The following is a 21,037-nucleotide window of genomic DNA, read 5'->3' as shown; positions in this document are numbered from 1 at the left end:
CGGCAAACCCGTTTGAGGTGTACTTTCTAAAACCTCGATCGGTGTAATTGCTTTTTGCACAGCCGCTCTGTTGTTTTAAACGGCTATTTGACTTCTTGATTGTTTTGTGCTGCACACATCGCCCTGAGCTCTGCTCAGAGAAGTGATTAATATCGTTTAAACAAACGTGTCGAAGCAGCAGCAAGCCATCCAGTTCCCCTTCGCTCCTCTTCATGGTTCAGAACGGCCTGTGCTTGCTTGCTTGCTTTCTGCCCTTTGCACAATCCGGCCTGCTGGTTGCCCCAAGGACATGAAGAAGCTGGGCTGAAGCATCTGGCCGCAGTCTGTTGCAACGCTTTGCCTGTTGTCTGCAGTAGTGGTGGGTTTCCAAACTTTTCCCTACCGCTTCTACGTGTGTGCGCACTTTGCGCGCATGTGCAGGGCTCAAATATTGACCTTTGTCAAGGCCGGGTAGCTGCCTGAAGTGCTTTTAAGCTCAGCTGAGGTGCGGCAATCCATTCTGCCATGCGAATCAGCTGAGCTAAAAAACAAGGAACGGTAACGGCGGGGGCAGGTGGGCAGGGCCAGCCAGAGGTGGTATTGCCGATTCGCCAAACCAGTTAAAATTTCAGCTATCAAGTATGCCAGAACCGGTCCAAACCGGCTGAATACCATCTCTGGTTTGCAGTCCTATGGGGCCTTTCTTCACAAACCTGCTTAAAAGCATGGCCATTAACAAGTTCCTTCTGCACTGGACGTACAAGAGCCCAGAGGTTTGAGCCAGCTGCATCTTTTCCCGCTGTGCTTAAATTGGGTGGTTAACGACATGATTGGGTATAGAACGCACCCATCAACCGTAGAGCTGGGCAGAAGGAAAGCTGCCCCCAAAAGAGCTGTGTTGGTAGGGAAACCACAAACATTTGGACTCTGGAGATTCTCAGTCCTCCAGGTCATGGTTGTCCCAAAGGTGCTTTCCAAGAAGCAACTGGACTTTTTTTCTTTGAAGACATTTCGATTCTCAGCCAAGAAGCTTCTTCAGCTTCTGGGAGTCGAAGTCCACAAGTCTTAAAAGTTGCCAAGGTTGGAGACCCCTGGTCTAGAAGCTCAAATTCCAGCCTTCGGTGTTCCTATCCCCTGCTCAGCAAACCTTAGATGCCAAAGAGGGACCTTCTGTATCTTTCAGGATCTGGAGGGAGGTTGTTTCCAGAGCAGATCCTGCGTTTACAGTGATGTAAACAGTGACTGGTGTTTCCTCAGAGCTGTCTTGACCTGCCTCCTCTGTACCTATGTAGGTTTTTCCCCACAGGGGATGGTGACACATTATTTATAAGGCTCTGCAAGTGGGTACCCATCACTTTCCCTATCAAATGTGTCATAGAAAAATGAAAGAGTTCTTTGCAAAACTTGGGCTAGGAGGATTGTGGCAGAAGTGCGTTGGAAAAATCTCTGGCATCATCCAGCAAAATTAGTCATAATATTTAAAAAAAAAACCACACACACAAAAAACACCTCAAGTTCAAGCAAAGGGAAAAAACAAAAATTTGAGGCACAAAATTAATTACGAGACCAAATAAATGCCTTGGTACACCTTGAAAATGAACGTCCTTCTATTCTTATTTGTGTCGTTTGCTCTCCCTGGTGTGTCTCTTCCACAGTTCACCTTGAAAGACTCAGAAAACCAACAAATTCTTATTTTTCCTATCAAAATTTGTTTTGGGCTGAAAAAAAAAAAAAAAAGCACACTTCTTAAGTCAATCTATTTCACCAATTATTTCTTCTCGCTGTAGTTGTTCATAGGGAAGTTTGAATAACTGCACATACTAAACGTTTCTTTTTTGCAGTCTGTGGCCTAGGAACCATGCCTTCTTTTAACTATGGTGCAGCAAAAACAACTTCCACCTGTTGCCTTTGGCCATGGAAAGCAAGGATTTTACAAGCTGCAATCCTAATAGATCTGGTGGGCCACGGGTTCTTCTGGATCCTTCTCTTGAGATGGATAGTGAGTGAGCTGCCTCTTAACTGTAACACCAACCGCGGCTTGCAAAGGAAGTGCCTCTTTTCCAGATTAAACCATTTTATTAGCTGCAACCTCCTTGTTATTGCATTCTTAGCTCAGACACAAGCTGTACATAATTTGATTGTGTACTTTTGAGTGATCCGTAGGTGGGAGGGAAACCTATCAGAAAGAAACTGGTCCTAGAAATATTGGAATTTGTATTATTAGGTTAGTTTACTTCATTGCCATTGCACCTCGTACCATGAAATCAAACACCATCTTCAGTGCATATCATGACCATGAAAACAAACACAAACACACATCCTTCACCCTCCACACATTGGACCGAAAACCCCCGACACCGCACCAACCCTGCATTAGAATTCAATAGAGCTATTGCCCTGGGATAGAAGCTGTTTTTCAGCCTATTTGTCCTTGTTTTTATTATCCTGTACCGTCTGCCAGATGGTAGTAGTTGAAAAAAAAAAGGGGGTGCCCAGGATGAAATGGATCTTTGAGAATGTTTTGAACTTTCTTAAGGTAGTGGGAGCTATAAAGCTCTTCCAAAGAGGGGAGAGGGCAACCCATGATCTTTTGGGAAAACTTTCAACTACTGTGTTACATGGGTTATTCTTTTTAGATTCCCAACCCTACCACTGGTTAATTGTCCTCCCTGTTAGGAAGTTTCTCCTTAATTCAAAGTTGCTTCTCTCCTTGATTAGTTTCCATCCATTGTTTCTTGTCCTGCCATCCAGCGCTTTGGAGAATAATTTGACCCCCTCTTCTTTGTGGCAGCCCCTCAAATACTGGAATTCTGCTATCATGTCATGCTTCAAAACAATGTCTGGTTTTTTTTTGGGGGGGGGGCGTTTTAAGAAAGCAAACAGCTAGGTTGGATCATCAAACCGTTGATGCTAAAGGAACCTCATTAGCACCAGTGAAGATCTGTGGGTTTGAAAACCTGGGAATTGCCTCTGAAGGGCTGAGCAAGACTGAACAGCTAAAGAAGGATAAAAATAAACACAGCTCGCAGCAGAGTGGCAGGAAAAAAGAAGATGCAGAAGATAATTCTTTACACCATCCAACCGAAGTGCTGCCCATAAGAAACAGGGAGAAAGGCAATCTCTGGAATCCATGCCTACTAAACCTGAGCTGCAGATATACATACAGTCACTAGGTGGCAGCATAGAAGCAGAAACCCCCCCCCATTCTTTCCTGCCATCTAATGGTCTTCTGAATTATTGCAGCCCAGGTTGTGGATAGAGCTACACACAGCTTACAAAAGTTCATTGGTTATGGTTCAAAGTTACAACGGCCCTGAAAAAAGGGACTTATGACCCTTTTTCACAGCTATGACCTTTGCAGGATCCCCATGGCCATGTGATCAAAATTCAGGCACTTGGCAACTGGTCCTTACTTATGACCGTCGTTGTGTCCCAAGGTCATGGGATCCCTTTTTGCATGACCTTGTGACAAGCAAAGTCGATGGGGAAGCCGGATCCACTAAATAACCGGGTTAGTAACTTATCAACTGCGATGCGTCAACTCATAAAATATTTCTATAGTCTTTTTAGGGTTGCTGACAGAAAGGGATTGGGGAGCAGTGCAGCAGCTTGCAAAACCGAAACTGCATTCCATAAATGTTTTCAAAGATAGTAACTAGGTGACCGAAGTTTCTGCTACGCAAAATTCTAACTGGAGAGCATGATTGATGACTCTTGGCTATGGATGTGTCCCATTGGAGAATATGGATTAGGATACACCCAGTGGGTGTGGGGAAACCAGGATCAAGGGTGACAATGAATTATGTGTCTCAGAGTCGGCTACACCCAGGCAGTGCTGGCATGTTAACTCCTAATAAATCCTTTTTAAGTTTTGGAAGTTTGGCTCGAGACTCATGATTTAAATGGGGGTCACTGCCAGAATCCTGACACGGTGATTCACGTAACACCTGAGGCAAGAAAGGTCATAAAATGGGGCAAAGCTCACTTAAGAAGTGCCTCACTTAACAACAGAATTTTGGGGCTCAATTGTGGTTCGTAAATCTAGGTCTAACTGTATTGTGATAGGATTCTGGGTACGTTTAGTCTAACGAACAGGAGACCTAGGGGGTGACATGATGGCAATCTTCCAACATTTGAGGGGCTGTCACAGAGAAGAGAAAGTTAGGACTAAATGACATATAAATATTTTAGAAGACATGCTGTAGAAACCAGAATGCCTCCCACAACTTGGTGGAGAAATATCATGATGGAAACTGATCAAATACACATATCTTGGCAAACTCACTAATCTAACTTTGCATTTTGAATATTCAAAACATACGCATTGTCTCTGGGCTCATTACCACAGCCTCGCAAGCAGCCAAGTCTTCTAATTCTCCTGTTTGGAGAGGAAGAGGGAAGCTAAGGGAACATCACTTCGCCTGAAGCACCTGGCAGGGATGTGGCCAAGAAGAACTTGGAAACAGGTTCTCTTGTAGCTTGCGTTTGGCATTCCTGGAAGGTGGGAATCCTTCACTCATTTTTCAAAAGCTAAATGGAGGCACTGGGAAATTAAGAGTCAGGTTTATCGAGTGGTGGGATTCAACCGGTGTAACAATCGGCTCAGTGCACGCGCATACATCATTTGAAAACCGCCTATTTTCAGCTCTAAAACTTACCTTCTGCTACAGCCGCTGTGAGTAAAACATCTCCCTTCTTCACCAAGGTCCCATGTCCTTCACTGACATCTTTGGGTGGTTCTTCTCTTCTTAGGTTTCCTTCCCACCTGCTAGTACTGAATTCCCTTAAGCTCAGGGACCCCTCCTCCTTTTATGGGGATGTTGGATCTCCATTAGGAGGAATACAGCAGACTTGTCTAATCTGACACTCATCTGTTCTCCTGGATTTCAACTCCCATGACCGCTCACTAGCAAAATATATAGGATCAGGATTAAGATCCCTGTGGCTTTATCCTTCTGGCATCATTTCTTCTGTAACGGAACTTTTGGGCTCAATTGTGGACATAACATACTATAACTTTATACTATATTCTATCTATCTATCATCTATCTATCTATCTATCTATCTATCTATCTATCTATCTATCTATCTATCTATCTATCTATCATACATAATATGCTATAACTATAGTGACTATAACTTTGTTGCTTGTATCTTTATGATTTATTTTTTAATTTAGTTTCCTAGTACGACTTATGTTGGTTGCTTATTTAGTATCCTGTGACAATCACTAAGTGTTGTATCTTATGATTTAGGATGAATGTACTTTTATGATGACTATGATCATGATTTATCACTTATAGCTTTTATGTGCACTGAGAGCTTATGAACTGAAGACAAATTCCTTGTGTGTCCAATCACACTTGGCCAATAAATTCTTCTATTCTATTCTATTCTATTCTATTCTATTCTATTCTATTCTATTCTATTCTGTTCTGTTCTGTTCTGTTCTGTTCTGTTCTGTTCTGTTCTATCCTATTCTATTCTATTCTCTGTCTTCTGTTCTGTTCTGTTCTACTCTACTCTATTCTCAATCCTGTTCTCAATCCAATCAACAACAATAATCCGAGAACTATCTGTAGTCTATTTATATTATAGGAGCCTCTGTGGCATAGTAGTTAGAAGGCAGTACTGCAAGCTACTTCTGCAGCCAGCTGCCTACAATTTGGCAGTTCAAATCCCACCAGGCTCAAGGTTGACTCAGCCTTCCATCCTTCTGAGGTGAGTAAAATGAGGACCCAAAATTATTGAGGGCCATAGGCAGACTCTGTAAACTGCTTAGAGAGGGCTGTAAAGCACTATAAAGCAGTATATAAGTCTAAGGGCTATTGCTATTGCTATATTGTTTTATTTTTCCCTTGCGTCCATTTTCCTGCTTCGGCTGGTGACTAGAAGATGCTGCAAAGAACTGAAATTCCATTCTGGAAATTCCTCTGAAAATTGGTTTCTGCAAGAGCTTTTGGGGCCTTCTGGGCCTGCCAAGGGGTATTCCCCGTGGGCTCTCAGGCATATCTTGTGTGGGAAGTCCTTCTGCCCTTTCCTTTTGTCAAAAGTCAGCACTGAAGCCAAAGGTGTCCATTTACAATCAACCCACCATCTCTGAAATTCAAATACCAATTGTAGGGTAGAACTCTTCTGTAAGTCAAATCCAACAAAGGACTCTTACAATCTTTTTCTCTCTCTCTCTTTCCCTCCCCACATAACACAGACAGTCCCACAACTTCTGCAAGCTTGTGTGTATATACAAGATGAACAGCATCGCACATCTGCTGTTTGTGACCTGCAATATGCGGCTCCCAGTCCACAGCTGTTGACTGGAGACTGAGAAGATCTGTTTCTTCAATTGCTTTCAAGGTATGCCAAGGCTGCTGCAGTGGTTGGCTTAAAATAATGTGTTTCCCAGGGCTGGGAACGCTCTGCCTTCCCAGCTGTTTGTCCTATTCATTCCCGTCCCCCAGCGTTGCATCTCAAGCCAAGTCCCTGATCAACTTGGATCCTGCGCAGACGAGTGCCAAGGAGAAATTCACAGGGGGTGTCAGATGAGAAACGCACAAGCGATGGAGCAGGGCTTCTCAACTTCAGCCACGTTGAGATGTGCGGACTTCAACTCCCAGAATTCCCCAGTGCCACACGTGGCCTTTGGGAATACTGGGAACTGAAGTCAGACTAACAGAATTGGAAGGGACCTTGGAGGTCTTCTAGTCTAACCCCCTGCCTAGGCAGGAAACCCTACACCACTTCAGACAAAATGGTGGTCCAACATCTTTTTAAAAACTTCCAGTTTTTGGAGCTTTTGCAACTTCCAGAGGCAAGTTGTTCCACTGATTAATTGTTCTAACTGTTAGGAAATTCCTCCTTAGTTCTAGGTTGCTTTTCTCCTTGATTAGTTTCCACCCATTGCTTCTTGTCCTGCCCTCTGGTGCTTTGGAGAATAGCTGGACTCCCTCTTCTTTGGGGCAGCCCCTCAGATATTGGAGCACTGCTATCCTGTCTGCTCTATCATGTTATGTCCACCGCTATCATGCCATCCTTGGTCCTTCTTTTCATTAAATAGACATACTCCATTCCTACAACGGCTCTTTGCATGTCCACACATCTTAAAATTGTTGAGGCTGAGAAATACTGCAATATATTGTACGCTATAAATAATCCCAGAGACTTTGTGTATAAAATCTAGTTCTACAATTCCATTCATCAATGGGAGCAAATTCCCACAGCTTTTGTTCATATTTGGCGTCCTTTCTTTTTGTATATGTTTTATTTGCAGTTTTCTTTAACAACCAACATATTTTGTGGGCAGTGTAATGACTGGGTCCATACATTTTTACACAGTGTTAACCCTAATAATAACAACCCAACAGCTGATCATCGGAGCGAACTTCGCTCCCAGCTGGTCTTTGGAGCTACCAGTTCGCCCGAACCAGGCCGAACCGGTAGAATCCCATCCCTGGTCCATATGGAAGACTATTGGAGTGGGATGGGAATGTGAGTCCAAGTTGTGGAGAATTTTAGCTATGCCTGGGCAGAAAAATAGAGAGAGTCCCCTTTCTGCAGATGATTGTATGTAAAGCTACCCTTAGATCCATCTCCCATAAGGCAGCCTGCCTTTCCTTGATGTCACACCTGTTGCTCATCTCCTTCTAAACTCCCTTTCTGCCTTCACTTGCTTGTCTCTTACAAACGCAGCTTGGAACTACCGATACTTTGAGATGAAGTTATGGAATAACTGACACTCAAGGAAAAAGCTTTTGTCAACCGAGTACGGAGGATTTGAACAGCCCCAAACTTCTGCGAAGGCAGAAATCATTCTTGTTCAGAGTGGGGGAAAAGAGAAGAACAAAAGGCTTGTACAAAACTGGGAGGGAATGGGGAATTTATCAACAGCAGCTCTTGGCGCTGTTGAAAGGGGACTTGGCACCTTCAACAGGAATGGTTTTGTCTCTGTGTTAAAAAATGACTGGTATGATAGCAGAAACAAGTGAGATCTTTTTCACCCAGAAGAGCATTTAATGTCATAAATTTAAGGTCATAAATTCCTGGACTGAATACTCTTTTTTTAAAATTTCTGTTGCTCTCTGCTTTGGGAATGGAGGGAGCGAGGAGGAGGAGAAAGAAAAACAAGATGAATTTTTCAAGATAATGTAATGAGCACACAGTAAAAGCTTAATACTACATGAAAATATAGTACATGCCTCGACCAAGATAATGCATGCTTTGCTTCCAGCAAGAAGCTGTGTGCAAACGCCACACTTATATCCTGTTCTCCCAGCTGCAACTAATGAAAGGGATCAGGGCCTTTTCCTCTCCCGTAAGCCACATTGCTCCCTTCTCCGATCCTCCCTGCGTGCCCTAGGATGAAGAGGGGGTAGGCCTGAATCTTCCTCTGAATGCCCAGCCGGACTGTGCCCTTCCCCAGTTTCTTCCACAGCCACGGAGCCACACTCCCACTTCCTGTCAGCTGCTCAACCTCCCCCTCAGAGTCAGACTCCAACAAGAGCATGACAAGTTTAGCCTTCCGTAAGGCCTTAAAGAATCTGGCTTTTCACCCCCAAGGGTTGGGAAATTAGATGACAGCCCGTAAGCGTTGATTTGTGCCATTCCTTGTTTCCCTTTTAATGCTTGACAGTTTGAGTGATTTTTATAGGTTTTAAACTGATTTTATATGCCTGTTATTGTTTTGATTGGGAGTCGTCCAGGCCTGGTTGAAAGGCGGCCAGCTGTTACCAATATTTTAAGCAAACCAATGTGCCTTCCCTGTAGCATCACCTGCCCTCTGGAATGAGGTTCCTCATGAATTCGGATGGTCTCCCCTCTCTCCGCCCGGCCCCTTGGTGAGGGAGAATGAGACCCTCACTTCATTGTGCTTGCCATCTTTTAATCTTTTATGCTTTATTGGTTTTAGGGTAATTTTTTTGTTGTGAACCAGCCACAGTGGTTGAGAGTCAGGTGGCATACAAGCTGTAATAAATTATTATTTAATTATCCGTCCATCCATTCCACCCACACACCCATCTGGCTGCTACTGCTTTTAAATCCAGCGTTTTCCCCCTGGGCGGCTCGAGCGATTCAGAAATAAAAGGTGAAATCCTTTAGTAACGCTATGGAGATGCACATCAAACAGGAGGATGGGGTGGTATACGTTTTTTTTTTTTAAAAAAAGATGGCACTTGCCCCAAATTCTGTCCCTTTTTAAAACAAGCCACACAGAAAGGTGGAGGCAGTTCTGATGCTGATTTGGGTGCTTTTGAGCTCCCATGTAGAGGCTCCTGACTTGAAAATATAACCACAAGCATGGCAACAAACAGACGGCCATCTTTAGTAAGTACTAGCCAATAACCTGGCATTGCCCGGGTATTTATTTATCCTAATCCTGTATTAGACAGGAAAAGCCCTGATTTCGGCGACCCAGAACAAACGTAATTTGTAATGTTGGTTTTTTCCCCCCGTTACCAGAGAGAGCCCTTTTGTGGAGTACTGTGAAGCCATTACCATGGCAACTCCACAGCGGCGTACAGTAGAAGCCATGTTAAGGTGGTACGGTAGAAGCCATTTGAAGGCACAACAAAAGAATACACCATGAGGAGTGTTAGAGGTGTCTTACCCCCACGGTATTTGTTTCCAGAGAGTAAGTAATCCGTGTACCAAGTTGGGTTGAAGTTGCTCGAGGCATTCCAGAGTTATGCTGGAACACACACACACGCACAGGCACACACACACTTATACATAAAAGAAGAAGATTGGTGACTTTCATATTTTATCACTCCTTCTGACGGCTCATCTCCTTGGTTTTGCTCTAGGTGGGAGGGATGGAAAACGTTCCCAGGTATAGAGAATTGGGGAGATGACTTTGAGTGCACAAACTATTACTTGAACAAAAAGGGGTGAAGCATTGCTTAAGTCCCGGGAAGCGAGACAATATCGGAAAGAGACACCAAATCCCCAAGAGACAGCAGATATAAAGCACCATCTGGCTTGGAGGATTCTGTTATTATACAGGTAGTCCTCGACTTAAAATAGTTTGGTTAGTGACCATTCACAGTCACAACGGCATCGTGACCAGTTTTTCCACACTTATGACCGTTGCAGCATCCCCAAGTGAAGAGATTAAAATTCAGACATTTGGCAATTGAACATAGAATAGAATAGAATAGAATAGAATAGAATAGAATAGAATAGAATAGAATAGAATAGAATAGAATAGAATAGAATAGAATACTTTATTGGCCAAGTGTGATTGGACACACAAGGAATTTGTCTTGGTGTAAATACTCTCAGTGTACATAAAGAAAAGGTACATTCATTAAGAATCAAGAATCATAACGTACACGGTTGCAGTGTCCTGACGGTCATTTGATCACCTTTTGCAACCTTGGAGATCTTCTAGTCCAACCCCCTGCTCAAGCAGAGATCCTGTACAATTTTGGACAAATGGCTGTCCAAACTCTACTTAAAAACTACCAGTGATGGATCACCCACAATTTAACAGATTGTCAGCTTTGGAAGCCATATTGAGATCCGATGCTCCCACGCTGCCACAATTGAGCCTGGGAAAGTGGGAGGGGGGAATTTCTTGGAGTGTTTGTAGTTAGACATAATAACATTTTTTTCTGTAAGTCAAGGTCATGTTATTTCTGCACATAAGTGAGGGGAAGTCTCAAGTTTGGATGGATGGTGATTGGGGCATGTGATGAGATGATGGGTGCAGGGGATGGATTTGTAGTTTTTACTGATTGTAAGTGTAGGAAGTTAGCACCCACACTTCTCCTAGAAAATTGAAATATCCTAGTAAATATTAAAAAGGCAGAATATTTCCCCTAAAAAGAGTAGAAACTCAAGAGCAGAAACTCACCTCAGAAGGGGAAACTCACCCCCACCTTCGTTAATGGGTGGGCCATTAAGGCCTGGGCCAGAATACTTTACATAACAAAGAGCTCCAGGTAAAGCTATAGCAATTGCCAAAAGCCCTTTTCAGTGCAGCATCATCCAGCAAGGCTCAACCAAGCCTGGGACTCAGGACAGCCTACACAGTTGCCCCTGCATGGCCTCATGGGAGTCTGACAACCAATCAGAATACAAGCTCCAATTCAAATCCCAACAAAGGTTATAAAACCCAGGCAGCACCTCAGCCTTTTTTGATCTCTTCCTTCATCTCTAAGCATGTGATGATCCTTCCTTTTCACTCTGGAGCTCCAGGCCATGTGGTCCTGTCCACCATTAAACCTTCCAAACAGCCTTCATGTTTCCAGTGTCTTTTTCCCCACTTGGAACTGAACCCAGAAGGATATTTCTTCCAATACAAGGAAGCCCGCAACTTTCAGATTCAGGATTCCACAGTTGTGCCAGTTTACTATCCAAAATAAAAAAGAACTTTTGAGAGATGTCTGTCTCGGAGTTATTGGCTGGAATGGAGGTTTGCTGGAACGCTGACACAGATGTGGCCAGAATAGTTGTAAAATGGAGCGAAACTCCCCTCGCAAATGTTTCACATAGCAACAGAAATTCTGGTCTCCATAGTGGTTGTAATTCGAGGACAACTTGTATTCTATCTTAGCAGTAAATTAAGAGTTCTCCTCTTCCTGTGGAGTCTTATTTCCTAGTTTGGTTTACCCCAAAAGGCTGAGATTGGCCGGTAAAAAGAAGCCATATGTTACAGGCCATTCCTTCCCTCTACAAGCAATCCCCAAAGAGGCATGATTTCTTGTTCCTTCGAAGTCCTTGTGTCCTCCTGGCTAGAGAACACACACACACACTCTCCCCTAGACCAGATGGTCTTTGGGTCAAATGGGAAAAATGCCCCAGCCTTTCTCTTCAAACTTGACCAAAGATGGGAAGAAAGATAAATCGGCAATCAATGACGTTAAGCAAAACAACTGGATGCTTAGTTTATAGGGGTGAGTGGGCGTTTTAAATGTTTTGAAAGATTTTGAAAAAACTCAGTGACCAAAACCTCCACACACACACAGAAAAAGTCCATTTTTCAGGAGCCCAGAGAAAAAAAAGTACACTGAGGAAGAAAAACAGCCTACAGGTTGCAAGGGTGATTTTACCACTTCAACAGAATCTCTAGAGTGATGAGGAAGGACCTCGCAGGTTTAAGTGGAGATGAATATTGGAGTGTCCTTTTGTAGAGTGGAGTGGAGTGGAGTGGAGTGGAGTGGAGTGGAGTGAAGTGGAGTAGAGTATAGAGTAGAGTAGAGTAGAATAGAATAGGGAATGGAATAAATATAGAATAGAATCTGGAATGGAGTGGAGTGGAGTGGAGTGGAGTGGAGTGGAGTGGAATAGAATAGAATAGAATAGAATAGAATAGAATAGAATAGAATAGAATAGAATAGAATAGAATAGAATAAGAGTAGAGTAGAGTAGAGTAGAGTAGAGTAGAGTAGAGTAGAGTAGAGTAGAGTAGAATAGGAAATGGAATAAATATAGAATAGAATATGGAGTGGAGTGGAGTGGAGTGGAGTGGAGTAGAGTAGAATAGCATAGAATAGAATAGAATAGAATAGAATAGAATAGAATAGAATAGAATAGAATAGAATAGAATAGAATAGAATAGGAAATGGAATAAATATAGAATAGAATATGGAGTGGAGTGGAGTGGAGTGGAGTGGAGGAGTAGAGTAGAATAGAGTAGAATAGAAGAATAGAGTAGAATAGAATAGAATAGAATAGAATAGAATAGAATAGAATAGAATAGAATAGAATAGAATAAGAGTAGAGTAGAGTAGAGTAGAGTAGAGTAGAGTAGAGTAGAGTAGAGTAGAATAGGAAATGGAATAGAATAGAATAGAAATAGAATATGGAGTGGAGTGGAGTGGAGTGGAGTGGAGTAGAACAGAACAGAACAGAACAGAACAGAATAGAACAGAATAGAATAGAATAGGAAATGGAATAAATATAGAATAGAATATGGAGTGGAGTGGAGTGGAGTGGAGTGGAGTGGAGTGGAGTGGAGTAGAGTAGAGTAGAGTAGAGTAGAGTAGAGTAGAGTAGAGTAGAATAGAATAAGAGTAGAGTAGAATAGAATAGAATAGGAAATGGAATAAATATAGAATAGAATATGGAGTGGAGTGGAGTGGAGTGGAGGAGTGGAGTAGAGTAGAGTAGAGTAGAGTAGAGTAGAGTAGAGTAGAGTAGAGTAGAATAGAATAGAATAGAATAGAATAGAATAGAATAGAATAAATATTAGATGAAGAATAGAATAGAACAGAACAGAATAGAATAGAATAGGAAATGGAATAAATATAGAATAGAATATGGAGTGGAGTGGAGTGGAGTGGAGTGGAGTGGAGTAGAGTAGAGTAGAGTAGAGTAGAATAGAATAGAATAGAATAGAATAGAATAGAATAGAATAGAATAGAATAGAATAGAATAGAATAGAATAGAATAGAATAGAATAGAATAGAATAGAATAGAATAGAATAGAATAGGAAATGGAATAAATATAGAATAGAATATGGAATGGAATAGAGTAAGAGTAAGAGTAAGAGTAAGAGTAAGAGTAAGAGTAAGAGTAAGAGTAAGAGTAGAGCAGAACACTTTATCGGCCAGGTGTGACTGGACTCGCAAGGAATTTGTCTCACTGTGCATTCAAAAGTAATATAATCCTAAAATATCAACAAGAGAAGGTAGCAGACAAGATGAGAAAGGATAATAGTCACACAGCCATACTACATGGGTAAATACAGGGGTGGGCTCCTGGGGGTTTGCAGGGGTTCGGAGAACCCCCAAATCCCACTCCTGGCTGCCCACCCTGGCCAAGCCCACCTGCCCCCTCCAGGTCAAACATAACCCTGATGCAGCCCTCAACGAAATCGAGTTTGACGCACGCCTGCCCTGCACCAACGAAATCCTCCGTAATATTCCCTCTGCCTCCGTTATTCTTACCTCGTGGTCCAGAGCCGAGAGCGTCTTCTGCTGGTTTTGGGGGGGCTCCTTCTGAAGCTTCTGCGCCTTCTCCAGGCCCTGCTTTAAGCAGGCTGGCCTCATGAGGGGCAGGAGATCGCACAGCTGCTGCAGCTGTGGAGAAAAGAGGTGCTTACTGATGCAACGGCCCCAAGCACGCCCTTTCAGCTGGTGCTCCATTCAAAACCCAAGAAAGAAATACTTAGACTCCATTCATTAGAGGAAAGGTATCTTTTACTTGGAAATCAAGTGGTAGGAGCATCAAAGGAATTCTGAATCTGAGAAAATGAGCGCGTAAATCACACATACAAAGTGGTGGCAACGTTCCCACCCACACTAATTCAAACTGTCCATCCAATTAAAACTTGTACATAACACACCTTCGCTCGCATTCTATACAATTGAAACCCCCTGATATTGCATTCATGTGGGCATCTTCAGGTGGTGATGTGGCACCTGTCCGTTGACCTTGACATATTTTGATAAAGGGGTGCACTTGCGCATAGCATAAGAAAGAAGCATAAACGAGAAACTTCCTCCCCCCCCCCACAACCTTATACAATTTATTCTGAAACTTTCCAGCTCGCTTCCCATAACTATTTCACTCTTCCTCCACCCTGTTACTTATGAAAGATGCAAAGCAAAGAAATCTTGAAGGCTGACACCCCAGCAAAAGAAGGTTCATGGAGAACCTAGAGCAGGGGTCTCCAACCTTGGCCACTTGAAGACCTGTGGACTTCAACTCTCAGAATTCCTCAGCCAGCAAAGCTCTAGACCCCTGCTCTAGACCTCTTCAAATATCATCAAAGAAAATGATAGTGATACTAGGGTATATAATTTTTGATTGATAATATGAGTTAATATGTAATGTAACTGTAATTGAGACTACGAAATGAATGCACAAAAACTGGTAAACCAACTGACACACTGTTTGTATATTTATGAAAGAAAGCTGGATGTTTTTATGTTTTGTTTGTTTGTTTGTTTGTTTTTAAAAACTAATAAAATTGTTGTTGTTTTTTAAAAAAAATCATCAAAGAAAAATATCCTCCAAATTTAGATATTTGATTATAGATATAATAACGGCGGCACGAATTGCATTGGCACAGACTTGAAAAATGTCCACCGCACCACCAAATCATGTTACAATCCACAAAATCTTAGAATGTGCAGAGATGAATAGGCTCACACTGAAATTAAGGGGAAAGGTGGACTCGGAATACTTTTTAATTTGGAATATTTGGTATCAATGCTTAGAGAGTACAGTACAATTAAAAAAAAGGTCACAAATGGAATTTAAAAAGGAAGAAACAAGGGAAATAAAACTGGAATGCAAGCAAACAAATAGAATGAAGGAGAAGTAGTAGGAAGTGAGGAACTGCTGGGGGAAATAAGACCTAGATAGATATTTAGACTAGAATTTAAAAATTATTTAGGGGTAGGGTTTAGGTATATTGTAGAAATGTACAGAAATATGTAATGAATGATAGAAATGGGACTTCTGTTTTTGGCTATAGCCATGGAATACTAAATTACAGCATATAGACTACAAACACCCCTGATGTTCCCCTTAGATATGCATGCATATATTAAGTGTTTATCTGATATTTACTTTTTTTGTATATGAGAATTAGATCTTAAAAGATGATATAGTTTGTTTATTAATATAAACTAAGAATTGAGATTCAACATAGACAATATATTTAAAAAACTGTATATATATATATATATATATATTCTTGTAGATTTTCACAGTACAGGTATGTAGGTGTAGGTGTGTTCGGGTCTTTTCCTGTGTAAGATTAAGAGCAACTTGGTGATGTTTCGGCGAGGTCCCACTTGCCATCCTCAGGCTGGTGCTTTCGGCTTTGTGCCAGTGCAAGCAGTGTGTGATCAGAGATGCCGTCTCTCTATAAATACTGGTGGTGGGGTCTGGTGTGCTGGGCTGGTTGGCTGCGCTGCTGCCTCTTGATTGATGGAGTTGATGTTGGTATAATGGGCTGTGTGATGGCCTTGTGAGTTTTGTTGTGGAGATATCCTGGATCTTGTGCTGTAATCTCCTGGGTCGTTTGTTTTGTAGTGATCTTTTTTCCATTAGCCTCTGGTGTTTTAATGGCTTGGGTAATGGGTTGTGTGATGGGCTTGCGAGTTCTTTTGTTGTGGTATCCTGGGTCCTGCATTGTAATCTCCTGGGTCTGTGAGACTTATTGCTGTGGTATCCTTGGTCTTGTGCTGTGATATCCTAGGTCATTTGCTGTGTTGCAACTTCTTGAGTTCTTGTGGTGTAATTTCCTGAGTTTTCTGATGTGATATCCTGAGCAGGTGGCTGTGATGTAGCATTCTGGGTTTTAGTCTGGCTTTGAGTTTGGGGTCTGGGTCTGTATTCTTGGCGTGTGTCAGCTTGTTTGGTTTTGGGGTCGGGGGGGTGTGCGCCAGCTGGCGAGGCAGCCATGGTCTGTTTTCTGGATGGTGGTTGTCCTTCGTTTATAGGATGGGCTTGGGCCTGGGTCTGATGAGGGGGATTGGCGGTGGTGTCCCGTGTTGTTTCGGGTCTGGTGTTGGTTTTCATGGCTGGGACTCATTTGTTGGTTGAGGGCTAGCTTCCAGATGTCTGGTAGTGGGAGGTATCGTCCCGTCTATTCATGTTATGGGGGTGTTTCTCTATCTCGATGGCTTCCCTGATTATTCTCTTGCTGGAGCGTTCAGTGTTGGATATTAATTTGGTTCCTTCGAAATTAAACATCTTCAGTGTACATCATAACTATAAAAATAAAACACAAACACACCTTCGCGTTCTATACAATTGAATTGAAACCCCCTGATATTGCATTCATACTGCACTATACAGTAGAATTCAATATAGTTACTGCTCTGGAATAGAAGCTGTTTTTCAGCCTATTTGTCCTTGTTCTTATTGTCCTGAACCGTCTGCCAGATGGTAATAGTTCAAAAAAAAAAAGGGTGCCCAGAATGAGATGGATCGTTAAGAATGTTTTGAACTTGCTTAAGTTTTCTTTCTTATTTCACAGTACTGTTAATATTCATGTAGTTCATGATACTCTAATGAAGTGAATGTAGCTTGCAATATAAAGCTTGTTAGTGGGAAATGATCCTGCTAGACCTTTTCTGATTTTTGACCAGCATAGACTAAAACTGCACACCTACAATGTCTACAATAAACAGAAACATAGATCTGAAAGAGATGCTTAGATCTTCCTGATATATTAATTTGCTGTGTGCAAGAGCCAGGGTGGGCAGCTATGACCCCTTTATGACCTGTGAACTTCAACTCCCAGAATTCCCAAACCAGAATGATAGAGTTGGAAGGGACCTTGGAGGTCTTCTAGTCCAACTCTTGCTTGAGCAGGAGATCCTATGTCAGAGGTCTCCAAACTTGGCAACTTTAAGACTTGTGGACTTCATCTCCCAGAATTTCCCAGTCAGCTGGCTAGGAAATTCTGGGAGTTGAAGTCCACAAATTGCCAAGTTTGGAGACTCTTGATGTTGACCAACCTTCTCCAGGATGCTCTGCCCTAAACCTGGACTCCTGGGAGTTGAAGTCCACAAGTCTTAAAGTTGCCAAGTTTGGAGACTCCTGACGTCGACCAACCTTCTCCAGGATGCTCTGGCCCAAACCTGGACTTCTGGGAGTTGAAATCCACAAGTTTTAAAGTTGCCAAGTTTGGAGACTCCTGACGTTGACCAACCTTGTCCAGGATGCTCTGCCCCAAACTTGGACTTCTGGGAGTTGAAGTCCACAAGTCTTAAAGTTGCCAAGTTTGGAGACTCCTGACGTCGACCAACCTTCTCCAGGATGCTCTGGCCCAAACTTGGACTTCTGGGAGTTGAAGTCCACAAGTCTTAAAGTTGCCAAGTTTGGAGACTCCTGACGTTGACCAACCTTGTCCAGGATGCTCTGGCCCAAACCTGGACTTCTGGGAGTTGATGTCCACAAGTCTTAAAGTTGCCAAGTTTGGGGACTCCTGTCCTATATCATATCTGACAAATGGCTGTCCAATCTCTTCTTAGAAACCACCAGTGATGGAGCACTCACACCTTCAGGCAAGCCTGATTAATTGTTCTGACTGCCAGAAAATTTCTCTTTATTTCTAGGTTGGTTCTCTCCTTGATTAGTTTCCCTTCATTGCTTCTTCAGGTGCTTTGAGAGAATAGGTTGGCCCCCTTCTTCTTTGGGGCAGCCCCTCGGATATGGGAACTCTGGGAGTAGAAGTCCACAGGTTGTAAAGGGGCCACAGTTGCTCATCTCTGCATAAGAGGATAGCTTGATTTTCACATGTGAGTCCCATCTGAGGGGATGGGTGGTACTTCAAGAGTGAAGAACTCTTGATTGCACAATGTATAGAATTTAAACCAGAACTATTTCTATTAGGAATCATAACAGAGGCTTATAGTAAAGGGTTAATATATCTAATATTACACATTCTGACGGAAGTGAGAATGGTATACGCCCAGCAATGGAAAAGTGAAAACACCCTTTAGAAAGGGAGATAATAAAGAAAATATTAGTTTGTGCAGAATTGGGTAGATTAATGTTAGAATTAAAATACAAAGGGGAGACAGAATATTATGACAGATGGAACAGAGACTACCAATGGCTGGAATTAACTGGAAATAACTAGTAGACCCGGAATGAGATATTATATATATGTAGTAGAATGACTATGTTGGTCAAAAAGACTAGCAATGTATACGTAGTATATATGTTGTCTTTCACTTTAGTATGTATGGTGGAGGAAATGCTGGGATGGCCATACTATGTTCAATATATCTATATGTAAATAATAAAAATATAATAATTTAAAAAAGAGTGAAGAACAGATAGAAGGGAGGCATGATCAGGTCAAAGGAAAGGAGAGATGAACTGTGAATTAGGGCGGTTAGAATGGTTGCAGTGTTCTTTCAGCTGAGGACGGATTAAACACCATTGAAAACGATAGGAAAAGAAGGAAGAGAAAGTGACGTTGGACAATCTTCTGAGGAAGGATTCTGTAAGTGGACTTTTAAGTCCAGCATTCCTTCCAAACAGACGAGCAAAATTCAACCATGAACCTCCCAATTTTTCTGCATTCCTCAAACACCCCTCAAAAGCCTGAGCACTCCAAGCTGAGCAGGGAAGAAAAAAAAAGAGTAGCGGCGAGAAGTGGACACCTTAGTCTTCCAGGTAAAAACAATGTGCGAGCCAAGAAGTCTGTTCATGTCGTGGCTTGCAGGCTACTCACCTCTTGGCTCCCTCCTTGCTGTGTCTACCCATTTGTTTGCAGGCACACAAAGCCCATCATGACTCAGGCTGCCTGTCTGGCAGCGAGGCTCCCCTGTCTTGTTGTCAAACAGAGTTCAACGTCCTTTGACAGAAAATGCTGAGATTTCATGCTCCCGGAGAAGATAAAGAGGCTGCGGCTCACAAGACGCACAAACGCGACGACTCCACCTTTGCTGGGGCAGCAACTCAATTTGTAATTGAAACAAGGGCGCAGTGCACTTTGCTGGCCTACCAGTGAGTTGGAGAAGCAGAGCAAGGGGATTCTTGCCCCCGTGGTTGACTGGCCAGCCATGAGAAGAATAAAAACTTGCGTTCTTGATGAGCAAAAGAATAAGGAAGGAACCCAAAAACGGAATGGAGGTGTAAGGAATAGGATGCGAGCTCTTGCAGGTGTTCTAAGCCTTTATGTTACTAGCTCGATATCGGTGCTTTGCTACGAAACTATGAAACTCTCTAACTTAGATTTACATCTTTCTTGCAAAAGACAGATCCCTCAAGGCTGTTAATAGCCTCGAGGAGGCTATTCACAGTATACTTCAAAGGTGTGGATTCCTCTGAATGGAGGTAGTTACGTCAGGAGTCTCCATACGTGGCAACTTTAAGGCTTGAGGACTTCAACTCTCAGAAGTCCAGGTTTGGGGTAGACCCATTCTGGAGAAAGTTGGTCCACATCAGGAGTCTCCATACTTGGCAACTTTAAGACTTGTGGACGTCAACTCCCAGAATTTCCTATCCAGCTGACTGGGAAATTCTGGAAGTTGAAGTCCACAAGCCTTAACGTTGCCAAGTTTGGAAATCCCTCGTCTATGTGATTAATAAAAATTGATGTTGACTTGATGGCGCCTAATCAACTCATCATCTGTACCCAAGATGCCAAGCATCCTTAGCACTGTCCACAAACACCCATCCACTCAACGCTTTCCACTTCTTTTGAGGCCGTACAGTGGAGCAACTTGCCTCCAGAAGTTGTAAGTGCTCCAACCCTGGAGGTTTGGAAGAAGAGATTGGACAACCACTTGTCTGAAATGGTAAAGGAGGCCTGAGCAGGGGGGGGCTGGACTAGAAGACCTCCAAGGTCCCTTCCAACTCCGTCACTCTGTTTCCTCCATACTGTGTTTGGAGATGGGAAGGATCCCCTCACTTTCCTTTTGCTTTGTAGAAAAAAAAGCAGCTGTGAAGTGGAAAGAACCAGGCAGGGATGGGACACTTAATGAGAAGAAGGAATAATTTTGAGGAGCAGGAGGAAGAGTTGCATCCAAGACAACGATCAGATAAAAGAAACCTGAATCCAGGACAGAAATGTAACTTGAGAAAGCATCTCCGACAGGATCTTCCCTAGTTCTCTTGGACATAAGGCCTCGGGGACTCATTCAGATTTGCAAGATTCTGTTACTGTCACCTTATAATAAAAGTAGCATTTGTTTGTGTGTCTTCGCTCTCCAAGTTTTGGTCTGCCTTGCAGGGCTGACAGGCACTGACTGGTAGCTACTTGGGGAAGGCTCTTGCTTGTAAACTGTAGGGAGCAACACCACCGCGGTAGGCCGAAACTGTTGGGAAAGACTGGAGAAGTGATGCCACTCTGTGTGGAAGACCCCATTATTGTCTTCTAAAGACACAACAAAAAATGTGTCCTCACCACTACTTGCCACTCACATTAAACCACAGACACCCCCCCTACCCCCGTCCAAACTCATATGGTACACAGATGTTGACCGAGAGCAAAGCGTGTGGTTTGTGGTTTTGCTACTTAGGGAAAGAGCTCAGGGTAGCTGGAGTGATGAGCCAGCCAACCTGGAGCCAGTTGCAAGGGAATCCCCTTCTTCAAGTCTTCTTTGGAAGAAACTCTTGGAAGTCACGCGCCCCCGAGTATCC

General features: G+C 42.9%; 1 protein-coding gene across 1 annotated transcript in view; it reads right to left on the bottom strand.

Annotated features, from left to right (window-relative positions):
* Window positions 1-21,037, bottom strand: part of FAM178B (family with sequence similarity 178 member B) — a 196,188-nt gene that overhangs the window by 40,953 nt on the left and 134,198 nt on the right. The window contains exon 9 of the mRNA XM_087969642.1: window positions 13,867-13,998. Coding sequence (XP_087825768.1) covers window positions 13,867-13,998 — 132 coding nt within the window. The remainder of the gene's footprint in view (window positions 1-13,866; window positions 13,999-21,037) is intronic.

The sequence above is a fragment of the Notechis scutatus genome, chromosome 7, assembly GCF_049901735.1.
Source record: "Notechis scutatus isolate UNSWTSFEM ecotype Mainland chromosome 7, rNotScu1.2, whole genome shotgun sequence".
Lineage (NCBI taxonomy): Eukaryota > Metazoa > Chordata > Lepidosauria > Squamata > Elapidae > Notechis > Notechis scutatus.
Note: the sequence above shows the minus strand (reverse complement) of the source record. Positions and strands in the feature narration are given on the sequence as shown.